Source organism: Cyprinodon tularosa, unplaced genomic scaffold, assembly GCF_016077235.1.
Source record: "Cyprinodon tularosa strain WSP-4 unplaced genomic scaffold, ASM1607723v1 ctg124, whole genome shotgun sequence".
In the NCBI taxonomy this organism is placed as follows: Eukaryota; Metazoa; Chordata; class Actinopteri; order Cyprinodontiformes; family Cyprinodontidae; genus Cyprinodon; species Cyprinodon tularosa.
In genome coordinates this window covers 1,604,094-1,617,402 of record NW_024038048.1, presented here as the reverse complement: position 1 = coordinate 1,617,402, position 13,309 = coordinate 1,604,094, and the positions used below count along the sequence as shown (strand labels likewise).

Sequence of the window (13,309 nt, the reverse complement as noted above, 5' to 3'; positions counted from 1 at the left end):
GTATAGTTGTTTTTTCGGCGATAATCTATTTGAAACACACTTTGTTTTTCAAACAGAGCCGCGTGATGCTCCGTTGTTTTAATTTTTTTAGCCAGGAAAAGTAAATATTTATTGGAGGTTGTTAACGCGCTTACCAACAGATGGCGACAATCACACACAACAGTAAATCCAACAGTTTAGTTGTCTATCTAACATGTAGGAAATATTAGAATCAGTACACTTCTCATTTAATCCAGTTTATATATAGTTTAAAATTAGAAAGAAAATAATACACACTTAATTAATTTGAACTATTTCAATTATTATTGTTGTGATTATTTACCCCATTAATAAAAATACATTTTGTGTGAACATTTTATTTAGGTTTTCTGGTTTTAACTTTTAAAACATGCTCTGAAACTGTAAATCTTAATGCAACGTTAAAATACTTATATAATTATATGTACTTGGTTTCTTGCGTTTAAATAACTGGAGAAGATTTTAATTCTCGACAAATTGGCATTATGTCGGCAATGTTCCGATATTTACGTGAGACACGGGAAGGCATCATTGAGTTGAGCGCAGCCCTATCTCCAGATGAACCCATAAAACGAAAGTTAACTTTACCGACACGCTGCTACTTTACCTCATTTTCATTCGCTCTAATATAAAGCATTACAGCAGATATAAAAGATTAACAGTGAGCTTTATAGCCGAGATCACAATGGCGCAATATAGAGTAAGTGTCTTTAATATTCCTTTTTATTCGTTGATGTTATAAAAGCACAGTTAAAAGTTATAAAAGCTAGCACAGACGTTAGCACGCAATGAGGCTCCATTGAAATCATGATAAAATAATTATACTCCCAAATACTAGTTTAAAATTGACAGAATGCTATTAAGAGCTATGGGTAAATAAAATACATAAGGTTACTGCATCTAAAGAAACGATTGCAGTAAGTTGAACTATGGTTTGAAAAGTTTAATTCTTGTAAATGTTTTCTTCCCTCAGGCTTCTGACCCCAAGAGAGAGAGTTTCAGAAGATATTTAGAGAAAACTGGAGTCACTGACAGTCTCACCAGTGGTAGGAAGCTTTATTTTTATTTTTAGTTCTATAAAACCTGACGTTTCTGAAGTTAAGGTTTTTATATTTCCTTCTGCAGTCTTTTTATTATTGCAAAATGTTCATTCAATTCATCCAAAATCTTTTTTTTTTTTTTGCTTGATGCAAATAAATACTTGCCATTTTATTTTTAAATTCAACACATTTGACTTCAGTAAATCTTGTTACAAACTTACAAAGAGAAATTGAGTTTTTAACACTCCACAGCTCCCCGCAGGAGGGGTTGACTTCACCCAATTAACCCAATTATTGGAATCAGGTGTGTTTGCAGATATTCATTCAAACCAGAGCAGTCTTTCTGTACAATTTAGGTGTTTCACAGTGAATAACTTAGAAAAATATAATTTTCATAATTAAACCAGAAAAGTATGTAATTCCTACTGCTTTTAAAATATTTTTAACAGATTGTTTGTGAAACTAAATAAAAATAAAGTATTCAAGCAATTAAAAATGACCGACCCTTCAGCAGAGGTGTCGAGTAATTAGTACAAATACTTTGTTACTGTACTTAAGTACACTCTTTAGGTATCTATACTTTACTCCATTACTTATTTTTCTTCCTACTTCAGACTTCTACTCATTACATTATCACACAAGTATCTGTACTTTCTATTCCTTACATTTTAAAAACAAACGTTACTCGTTACTCTTGGCTTCTGTTTAATGCTTATACATATTTATTTCATGTCATGTGCGCCATCCAATGCAGATCATTGGCCCCATCCACATCTAGTGAAAACTAGTGTAATTAGATGAGTCATATAACTCATTGGTTTTCTAAAGGAAATCATCAGAATCAAGCAGGTGTTCTTCAAACTGCAAACGTGAATTATCTATGCCATGCTACAATGTCGGATTCAGAAAAAGATGTTGAAATGTCTGAAAGGTCGGACACAGGTGAGAGCGTATCGGGGACATGGAGATGGAGTCTAACAAGACCTCCCTCATCCTTGGCCCTATCTCAAAGAAAAAAATTGAGCTTTCAATTCATATAGTGGCATCTGGCTGTTTTTTTAAAGGTTACTTTATACTTTTATACTTTAAGTAGTTTTTGGAGCACATACTGTTTCACTTTTCCTTTAGTAAAGAGGTCAAGTTGATACTTCAACTTTTACCAGAGTGTTTTTAAACTGCAGTATCTATACTTCTACTTTAGTAACAAATGTGTGTACTTTTGACACAACTGCCTTTCAGACACTTAGACAGGTACTGGGTATTGCAGTCTAACAACAGAAGCCATTCCAAAGGGGTGGACCCCTTCGTCTGCTCCAATTTGCATGTTATTAAAAGCAAAACAAGCCTTGGGCTACTGTATAAAACCCAAAACTCAAAGCTATTCCTTGACATTTTGAATTGAAAAAGCTTCCTGGATGGGAAGCAAAACGTCTTGAAACTCGGAAACCAAGTCCAGTGGATTGTTTTTTAATTTTTTTGAGATTACTGATTAGATTCCCCCCTTTTTTCCCTATTTTGCTCTTTTTTACAGTAACACAGGTACAACAGTGATTACTTGGAACGACTGCTTTTACAGAACAGTCGGCTGCTTATTGTCAACCAAATGCAGTTTTGAAACCCGTTTTGATTAGGGGGTTTAAAACTTTATCCTTTTGTTACTAAAAGCATTTCAAGCTTTTTGTTTTTTTGTTTGTTTTTTGGGTGATGTGTTGTAGCCCTCCCTCAGCCAGCTGATCCTTAAAGCTGGATAAAAGTCAGGACGCTCCAACATTTATTTTAACTTCTTTACATCTCATAAACTGTGTGACAGAAAATATAGACACTTTTAACAGCTTAATGTATAAAATGTTGGTATACAATGATACTTATAACCGGCCCTTCGTTTCAAGCATTGAGTTATCATCTGGTAATAGGAATTATTTTGTTGTTTTTATGTATTCCATTTTTTAAAGTTTCCTTATTTATTTGATAACTGCTGCACTTTATGAAAAGCAAATGTTCCTTTTCACAGCTAAGCTGCTGCTCATTCCCTGTCTGAAAGCTGTATAAACCAAATTTCATTTTGTATATACTGTGTGTACAAAATGACAATAAAGTAGTCTAAGTTGTTAAAAAAATCTCTTAAATCAGATTTGCTATTACAACCATTAGTCTACATTTATTTATTCCTTTAAGATAAAAAAGGAAAGCTAAAGTTTTCAATGGTTGATTTGTTGCGTCTTTCCTCTGCTGTCATTAATTGTTTTTTTTTTTTGTTTCATGTCTCTGCTGAGGGAGTGGGGTAATATTTGCCAAAGCTCCTAAATACTGGATTTCAGCAAGCAAATTTTTTCTTAGTCTTTCACCTAAATAGAAAGTAATAAATTTACAGTGAAAGTGTTTTTTGTTTTTTTTTTGCAGTTTATAATTTTAAAATCCTTGATCGTTACTAATGTAAAGATTTGATTCCTGCAGTCCTCTCTGTATGTATTGGTCACAAACTAACCTCTTTTTCTACTTTTTTTTTTTTTTTTTTTAGTTCTCGTGACTCTGTATGAGCAACAAGATAAGCCTGCCAACGCTCTTGAGTATCCTTCTTATATACACCTCTGACCTTGCTCCAGCATGTTTAATTTATTACTCCAGCGTGTTTTCTAAAGTTGCTGAGAACTTTCTTACTGCCCATTCTTTAACCAGCTGCATTCAGATTTGTAAAGCAGCAGCTTGGAGCTGTTAGCCTGATGTCAACAGACACTGAGGCTCTGCAGCAGGAAGTGAACGACCTCAGACAGAGATGTGCACGTTTGGAGGACGAAAACGAAGACCTCAAAGCTAAGGTCTTCTTTTTACTTTATTCAAATAACATTCAGAAAATGATCTGAGCTTCTGTTTGTGTGTCTGAGCAGTATTTTTTTTAATACCAGAACAGTCCACAAGAGAGCACTGTATTCTTATACATTTTACATGAGATTATACATTTCATCCATACTTTGCATTTATGTGCAGATAATATTTTTCTTTGTCCATCAGAAATTGCTTTTAGTTTATTTTCTTATTTTTAAAACATGAACTAAAAAGTGAATGAAAATGGATCATGACATTAACAATGCTGCGGTCAAGAAGAATAAACTCAGAACTTCCCCCTTGTAATGGACCAGTTAACATAAAGATGGAGTTTCAGGGTTGTTTACATGATGTTGCCTTTGTGCTATTTTGATGTCTGTCTCTTTAAGAGGGAATTTTATTTTCTAATAATGACTCTCATGCACACATCTGCACGAGCTGTCAAAATCAAAGCTAATGTGTTTTATTTGGATTCATTTCTAGCTCCAGAAATATGAGCCGGCTTCAAAGGATGGAGGCGCTGCCAACTAGACATCAAGAACAAACCAGTCTGTTGTTTTTTGTTTTTTTTGATAAACATATTTGTTTACGCTGCTGTTGATTTAAAGATAGAACAACTCTGTAAAAGGTGAAGCTGAATTGTTTTATGTGGCTGATCTGTAAGTCTCTTTCTTATAATATAACTTATTCTGTATATGTCTGTATATAGTTTTCTGGACTGTTTATTCTTTAGTAAAGTAACTTGGTTCAAATTCTGCACTTTTTTTATGATCTACTTGAAGGAAAATGTTTCTTCTCAAAATGGGAAATCATGTTGTTTCCCCAACATTAAACTTTTTTTTCTAAACTGCAGGTACATAAAATGAGTTTTTCTTGTTCATATCAAAACAAGAGAGTTGTTTGTTTTAATGCATTGAGCATTTTTGAGTTGAAGTGGACAAATTAGCTGGTTGTCCATAGGCCTTATACGTGAAGCAGTGATTTAAATATTTACCTTTCGCCATCTTTTCTGCAAAGATTGAATGAAGCTTTTGAGCAGTATACACACTGCTCAAAAAATTAAAGGAACACTTTGAACTTATCAGATATCAATGGGGCAGAAAATCATGCTGTTTATTTAAACTGATATGGACTGGGTGAAGTGTTAGGAACAAAAGGATACCACATCATTTGATGGAAAGGAAAATGATCAACTTACAGAGGGCTCAAAGACACCCCAAAAATTACAGTGAAAGAATGATGCAGCAGGTAAGTCCATTTTGCTGAAATTTTATTGCAGCAACTCAGAATGATATTCACTAATTTTTATGGCCCCCACGTGCGTGTTTGCACACCTTACACCGTCGGGGCATGCTCCTAATGAGACGACGGATGGCGTCTTGGGGTATCTCCTCCCAGATCTGGACCAGGGCATGGACAGTCTGAGGTGCAACATGGCGAGCGTCGGGGCCAATCAATGGTATCAGTTGCTTCATCCTCCAGGAACTGCCTGCATACTCTTGCCACATGAGGCATTGTCGTGCACCAGGAGGAACCCAGGACCCACTGCACCAGCATAGGGTCTGACAATGGATGCAAGAAATTCATCCCGATACCCAATAGCAGTCAGGGTGCCGTTGTCTAGCCTGTAGGGGTTTATGCATCCTTCCATGGATAGACAGACCACCACTGACCCACCACCAAACCTGTCATGCTGAACAATGTTACAGGCAGCATAATGTTCTCCACAGCTTCTCCAGACCCTTTCATGTTTGTCACATTTGCTCAGGGTGAACCTGTTCTCATCTGTGAAAAGAACAGGGCGCCAGTGGCGGACTTGCCAATTCCAGTGTTCTGTGGCAAATGCCAATCGAGCTCCACGGTGCCGGGCGGTGAGCACAGGGCCCACTAGAGGACGTCAGGCCACCCTCCTGAAGTCTGTTTCTGATTGTTTGGTCAGAGACATTCACACCAGTGGCCTGCTGGAGGTCATTTTGTAGGGCTCTGGCAGTTCTCCTTGCACAAAGTAGCAGCTACCGGTCCTGCTGATGGGTTGTAGACCTTCTACGGCCCTGTCCAGCTCTCCTGGAGTAACTGCCTTTCTCCTGGAATCTCCTCCATGCTCTTGAGATTGTGCTGGGAGACACAGCAAACCTTATGGCAATGGCACGTATTGATGTGCCATCCTAGAGCAGTTGGACTGCCTGTGCAACCTCTGTAGGGTACAGGTAGCACCTCGTGCTAACAGTAGTGACATAGTAGTAGTGACCCTAGCCAAATGATAAACTGGTGAAAAAGAGTCAGAAAAAATGTCAGTGGCCTCCACCTGTAAAACCATTCCTGTTTTGATGGCTGCCTCGTTGTTGCCCCTCTAGTGCACCTGTTAAAAAATTTCATTTACACCAAAGCAGTTGAAACTGATTAACAACCCCCTCTGCTACTTTCCTGACCAAATCAATATCCCAGAAGTTTAATTAACTTGATGCTATACTCTGATTACAAAGGTTTCCTTTATTTTCTTTGAGTAGTGTATATATATATATATATATACATACACTAGGTTTCCTTGTTGAATATTTTATGATCTTAATACATTGCAGTGAACTTAGATTTATATGTAGTTCAGCGTCTTTTTTCCACCATTTGCTGTAAGCACAGATGAAATTGAAAACACAATAAATTCATACCCACCTGATTTGTTTCTTGCCTAAAATGTGGCTAAATGCATTTATACAGTTTCTTAAATGATATTTGATAGTGTGTCAACAATTCACAGCTGAACTAAAAAGTTTGTATCTGCAAGCTCGGGCTCCAGCTGCATCTTGATGCCTCAGTTTGAAGAGTAAAGGTCATTTATTGAACACTGATGCTGACCTGAAATCTGCAGGAGTTGTAGTTAGACATATTTTTCATTGGATAGCTGATTCCTTCACCTCCTTATGCAAAGAAAGTTAAGATGATTATAATCCTTTTGGCAGTTTAGAAGCCTTAACCTCCGTCTTGGGCTGCTGTCATCTTTTTGTTTTTTCTTGTTTGGCTTCTAATTTTAATTTAGCATCGAGTTGATTCCCAGTAATTTTGGTTTGTTGTTTGTTGAGACACAGTTTGAGCAGAGTAACTATAATCGCTGATTTCCTCTTGAGTTGCCCATTGATCATCAAAAGTGATACGAATTGAGGGTTTCATGTTTTGGAGCATATTTGCATCACCTTTAAGCTCACAGTCACAAGGTCCTAGGGCAGGTGATACATTCAGGGATTTATTGCTTATTTGCTTAACAGATTGTTTTCTGCTCTCATTCGTAGTCGGTTCATCCTTGTCTTGTTTCACTCGAGCACAGACTTTAAGCTTTTTGCAGGTTAAATGTATCACCTCCATGATGCTTAGGAATAAAGAGAGAACTGCAATGCTCTGCATGAACACCATGTAGACATTTTTTTCTGTTGGTCTGGAAACAAAACAGTCTACTGTGTTGGGACAAGGATCCTGCTCACATTTAAAGAGTGTGAGGAGATGAAAACCATAAAGCAGGTACTGACCTGTCATGAAAGCCACTTCAACAACAGAGCGTATGATGATGTGAGCCACATAAGTACGCATTAGAGACCCCCTCAGGGGAGATTTATCAAGCTGTTCCTGATAAAATGGTTTCATATCCATCTCTATTCTCTTCCTGGCTACTGCTGGCTCCACATCAGCAGCCTCCAGCTCTCTCCACAGCAGAGCTTTCCTCTTCTGTCGGACCTTCTCCAGGGCCCGCAGCCTATATAGAGCATGGCCCATGTAAACCAGGGAAGGGGAAGACACAGAGATGACCTGCAGTACCCAGTAACGGATTGGGGAGATTGGAAAAGCAAGGTCATAACACACATTCCTGCATCCAGGCTGATGAGTGTTGCAGATGAACTCAGCCTGTTCATCAATCCAAACATCTTCTGCCGCCACTCCGATAACCAGCATGCGGCAGATGAAAAGGATAGTGAGCCAGATTTTACCCACCGGAGTGGAATGGATATTGATCTCCTCCAAAATTCCTCCAAGGATATTCAAGTTTACCATCTTCACTCTGCCATTATGACTAAAAAGAAAGTCCCAAAAAGAGAGCAGACATATGTTAAGCATGGTAGAGGGAGTTGTCATGCATTGGTTAATTTTTGTCTTTTAAAATAAAATAAACTTCCCAATAAGAGTAACAGCTTAGCAGTGTTCTATACCTTAGAGCAGCATGGAAGGCCTGCCGATGGTGATTTAGACCCTCCCTTGTCATGTAGCTCCAAATTAACCGGTAAAAAGGTTTTAAAAAATCTTTAGTGTTCTTCACAACGCCTGAACATTAACAAAACTGTTACTTGCTCCAGTAAAGAAAGACACGAACACAGCAGAGCTGTGAAAGGACACTGTTCACACAACCAATCAACTTCAATACTCCCAGCTTCACTAATGCATTTAGGTCTTGACCTTACATTGGTCTAGCTGTACAGTGGTTGGGTATTATATATAAATATAGCTATCCATTCACCACTACTTCTATATGAACCTGGATGCAAAATCACTGATGTGTATTTTAGGTTGTTCCTACTAACAGTATTTTATAAAAATAACCCCAGAAAGTAAATGCAAAAATTACTATAAATATATGGTTTTATATAAGGGTACATGTTTAATTGTAATAAGGCCTCTATTTAATGAAAGCCTTTTTCTAACTGGTACATAATTAACTGAATAGGATTTTTTTATTTTTTTTTATTGGGAGCATATTTTACATGTTAGCATTTTTCAATCTCTAAACACCAAGTTTAAATCAAATAAAACTGCAGCTATATGTTTACAATACAACCTATAATAAAAACATAGTATTATTGAGTAAAGTATAAAGGTTGTGAGACAAGGAACATAATGTGACCTAACAGTTATTTTACAAGAAAATAAAATACTCTTATCTTTATTTAATATATGAATGATAATGCACATTTTTATAATCTCAAAATATGCTTAAATTTATTCCAAATCTACAACTGGAAAAAAAAATTTTGAATTTTTTTTTCTTAAAATAAGTGCATTTGTTCTTGGATTGAGGAGGTAAAACATACATTTTGCCTGTGGAACAAGACAATTTACATTTAAAATAAGAAAACACAATTGCATTGTCTCATTTCATGTGGATTTTATCTAATTATCTTATTTTAAGAGTAAAAATACTAATTCCATTGGCAAACCGTCACATTTACCTACTCAAATTAAGGGTAAATACACTTATTTAAGGGATTTTTACTTATTTCTAGATAGTTTTTCCAGTGTATTTGGCTTTTTAAAGGATAGTAAGTGAGAAAACGATCTAACCAAAGATTTTATGTCACATTTTTATTAACAGTTGTACTATTGGAGAATTTCTTTCCTCTGTTTGTTTTACATCAAAAAGAAAAAAAATTGTGTCTACATAAAGTTCTCACATGATCAATACAGATCAGTAATCTGCACAGCACACGTTCAGTCAATAGCTTTCAACTGTGGAGAAGTAATCAATGAGTCATCATGTCTGATTTCATGCTCGGGTGAATCTTTCCGAGAATAATTAACCTCCAGAGCAAAATATATTTTCCCATTAAGGAGAAATCTGTTACAATGGACCTTCAACTTTTGGCTTCAGAGCTCCATATGCCTGTGCATATACTTTATTTATTTCTTTACAAAGCTGTTTGTCCCCATACAGATCTAAAATAAACGTCTTTTTGTTTTTACATTTTTTCCATAAATACATCAATATGACACAAAGTTTTTAAATAACGGTTTCAGTTACTAACTGAAAACTCATCCAACCCTTGGACAAATGTGCAGTGATACTGTAATTGCCTTCCAAACCTACTAATTTTTTGTGGCCATCCTTAGAAGCAATGGCTGCAATTAAATGCTGCTCTTTGATGAATTGGTGTAATTTGGCCACACTGGATGGTTTTCAGTCTTTAACTCACTGTTAATGCAAACTCCACACTAACCCATTTGGTTTCTCAAGTCTTTGGCTTAATCCTAATAGGCCAAATCAACAAGAACACTGAAGTGGAAGTTTGCCAGCAGTCGTCAGTCCAAATAGTGCTGGAAGGAGGTAGGGAAAGGAAGCAGGATGCTTCCTATCATAACTCATTTCAATCTGAAAAACTCACACGAAGAGAAAAGACAATTAGGAGAAATGTTTTGATACAATTACTTTGTCGTTGGCTCTCAGAGCTCAGCAGGAAACATAGCACTTAATTTTGGTAGATATGCATGAACAGGATCAAAGAATAGGGCTGTTTCCCCCCCAGGCCTGAATCTGGTGGTGGAGTGGAGATAGATGAAGTTGGTCAGTCTGTAGACTGCTGATTAGCAAGACGGTCTGCTGAGCTTTATGGGGAGATCCAGTGGATTGCATGAGCTGATACTAGAGCTTAACTCAGGTACCTGGAAGGTGGCAGTCCAGTTTGGATAACACAGGTTGAGAGAACCTGTCCATGATGAGCAAGCATGAAGCGAGAGTGGAGAGGAAAAACTCCCTGTTGGGAAGAAAGGTGGCGGAAGGGCTGGAGGTGGGTTGAAACGGTGTTATCTGAATTAAGTCACACAGCGCATCCGCCGTCCACGCACAGGACTAGACAGATGCATAATTGAGGCCTTTTAAGATGAACTTTGGATGCCGATTGGCTTTCGTAGAGGTGTGGTTAAAAGCTGATTGGCTGTATCGCAGATGGATGTATGAAAAAACAATGAGTTTCTTCAGTTGAACATCCACCTAGACTCCATTTAGCATAGGTCTGTCAGGCAATTTCGTCTCATATACCGTGTATGACTCATGTAATTGTCTTCACTTTCATATGCTTTGGGTTTAAGAATGGAGAGCTTCAGCTGTTCGCTAAATTTGTGTAGTTTTCTTATTTCCCCCAGCTTTCTTTGGAAAGCTGCAGTCCTGGTTTTGATTCACATTATCTGTGTGCCTTTTTCACCCAAGATAGAGTTCTTACTCTTCACCCGATTTAAAGGGAAGGATCAGGAGGTAGAACCTAAAATTTGCACAAATCAGAGTTAGCCTTTTACTTCATATGGATTAGGCCATTACTATGACTTTATTTTATATATGTCAGCTTTTCAAAGGAAGATTTCTTGATGCACTAATATGTCACAAACCCCATTATCCAAATGAAATTATCTTAACTGCAAACATGGTAACCAGATATTATGCTTTTTATTGCGCTGAGAGAATTCACTCGTCCCAGTTAAAGCAAGCTGTCCAGGTCCTGAGAAAGAAGAGCAGATCCAGACCGTTACAATAGTTCCTATGTACATGTTTTTCCAATATGCTGTTAGTTTTCCTGTTGCTGTAAAAGGACACACACCTTCTGGAAAATGAAACTTTTGACATTCAACATAATTATTGTCAACAGCTCCTGGGAGGGTTAGGGTCATCGCAGTTACTACGGGAACTTTTGTTCTTGGAAACCTCCCTGGAAAGCATATTTGACAAGTCTTCCTTTTTGTTAAATCATGCCACTGACCTTACCTGATGTATGAAGGACTTCCAGACACATGTGTCACAATGGCTCTACAGTATGTTTTTCCATGGAGGTCCCAAACCCTGCTTTATCCTTTCAGACTAATACTGTAGATGTCAACGATTTTGTTTCTGATCTTTTTTTGGTTTTTATTAAAAATGAACAACTTAAGTTAATTTTGATGGCAAGTTAGATGTAAGACGAATTTCAAAACCATCGTATCCACTGAGGAATTAACTTTCAAGTTGTGTTTTGGGGAATTATTAAAACTCAGCTACTAGGCTTAGCGGTGATTTAGATGAGTAGTTGTTCAACAAACATCGTCAGCCGGGTATGGCCCTTATCTTTTTGCCCTCACTCTACCTGTAGTAGCGGGCCGAAGCCGGAGAGAAGAATACATGAAAGGAGCTTTTTTTTGCCAAGCTAGAGCCTTTGGGCGTAGTCTTGTTAAAAACATTATCAGGAACTATTTGACTGAACCCTTTGCTGCAGAATAGCTGATGGATTTCACACCCGGCCAGGTACCTGTATTTATCTGTGATACCATCCTGATGGCAACTTCCCATAAGTAAATTTCCAGGATAAGAGATAAAGCGGGACCTGATGTCATCAGGGCATCCTGGCTTCATCCGTTCCACAGAGGCCAAGTCAGGCTAATTAGTGAGACTACATCATGCCAGTTTTAAGTAAGTTATCTAAATGCAGTTCTTCAGCTTCCTTTAAGAGACAATGAAGGCGATCACAGATTGATTTAGCAAACTATAGTGAATACTTAAAAGAAAAATGTCCAAACAAATCCTCTGAACTGAAAACACCATAGTTTGGGTCTCTCTGTTATGTAGTGGCTCAGGTCTTTGCCTTCAATCCAGGAGGCTCAATTCTCCATCTAGCATTAAAACTTTATTAAACAGCATATGTGATCTATTCATTTTTTTTGTTTCAACATTCTGTTATTCCCAGAATTCATGCCAGCAGAAAACATGGTTCTTAACTTTAACAAAGAAAAAAAAAACATGCTAAAGAGCTCTCTTCTGGAAGGGATCCGGGGAGAAGAAGGTTCATATGCAGTAGAATGTGTTTAGACCATGTAATTCACATAATAAATACAATGAGTATCACATGTCTAACCAAAACTTACTCTTAGCTGAACACTGAGATTTTCTGTTAACAAAATCCACTTCATGTGCTCCAGAACAGCTTTATACATTCACGAGTTTGCAGTCCAGCATACCTATAACCTTAGAGAATTCCTTTATCACAAGAAATAAAAAAAAAAATAAAAAAAAACCTAACCCACCTGTTTCAAAGTTTCTTTTGTGATGCTTGGCCTAGTTAAGTGGTTCCCCAGCTTTTAAGCCTCATATGGTATCAGAGTTGACTTGTGACCAAAATAACTGGTTGACAGTACAAATGTTTGAACAATCAATTAAACTTTTACATTTTTAAAAACTTTAAGATAGATATTTATTGTTTAGTTTAATTTTATGGTGGCTCTCCAATACCCCATCCTGGTTTATCAAGGACCCCAAATAGAATTACAACCTTAACTTTGGAATCATTGGCCTAATTGATGCTATATTGTAGAATCTCTCCTTCATGTAGCTCGGTCTTCTGTGGCTGTGGAAGGTTATGAAGATGTTTTTATTATCCTTTTGATGCAAATGGTGACTTTGGCTGCATCCTAAATCGGCCCTAAAAACACTACACCTCCATTTGCACATTCTTGCGGAGGGTGCACCACATTAAGGGTCATTCCAAACCACGTCCTCAGTAGGGCGAATGACCATTCAGCCCTTAAACAGCGAGTCTGCATCAGTGCAGACTTGCTGGGATTTGGCAGCAGGTGTAACTGCGAAGTAGTGAAGACAGAAACACCTGAATTCAAATGCAAGTTCTGCTGGTTTGCTGAAACTTTTCCACACTCACAGA

The 13,309-nt window shown here is 37.4% G+C and overlaps 2 protein-coding genes across 2 annotated transcripts; one reads left to right on the top strand and one right to left on the bottom strand.

The window, feature by feature from the left end:
- The first annotated feature begins 562 nt into the window (after positions 1–562).
- Positions 563–4,728, top strand: LOC119777519 (c-Myc-binding protein-like). Its single transcript, XM_038276424.1, has 5 exons — positions 563–718; positions 992–1,064; positions 3,577–3,625; positions 3,745–3,874; positions 4,365–4,728. The coding sequence occupies exons 1-5, from the start codon at positions 704–706 to the stop codon at positions 4,410–4,412; spliced, it is 315 nt and encodes a 104-aa protein (XP_038132352.1). The 5' UTR covers positions 563–703; the 3' UTR covers positions 4,413–4,728.
- Positions 4,729–6,556: 1,828 nt separating this feature from the next.
- On the bottom strand, positions 6,557–8,250 carry gja9a (gap junction protein alpha 9a). Its single transcript, XM_038276428.1, has 2 exons — positions 8,075–8,250; positions 6,557–7,938 (listed from the first exon to the last, which is right to left on the bottom strand). Exons 1-2 carry the CDS (start codon positions 8,125–8,127, stop codon positions 6,912–6,914), a joined length of 1,080 nt encoding a protein of 359 aa, XP_038132356.1. The 5' UTR covers positions 8,128–8,250; the 3' UTR covers positions 6,557–6,911.
- Between the last annotated feature and the right edge of the window lie 5,059 nt (positions 8,251–13,309).

Bases quoted from the DNA above. Each gene is read 5' to 3' on its own strand.
- LOC119777519 (XM_038276424.1), top strand. The intron at 1,065-3,576 runs GTAGGAAGCTTT...TTTTTTTTTTAG, and splicing joins CACTGACAGTCTCACCAGTG to TTCTCGTGACTCTGTATGAG. The intron at 3,626-3,744 runs GTATCCTTCTTA...AGCTGCATTCAG, and splicing joins AAGCCTGCCAACGCTCTTGA to ATTTGTAAAGCAGCAGCTTG.
- gja9a (XM_038276428.1), bottom strand. From the start codon at position 8,127: ATGACAAGGGAGGGTCTAAATCACCATCGGCAGGCCTTCCATGCTGCT. The intron at 7,939-8,074 runs GTATAGAACACT...CTTTCTTTTTAG, and splicing joins GCCTTCCATGCTGCTCTAAG to TCATAATGGCAGAGTGAAGA.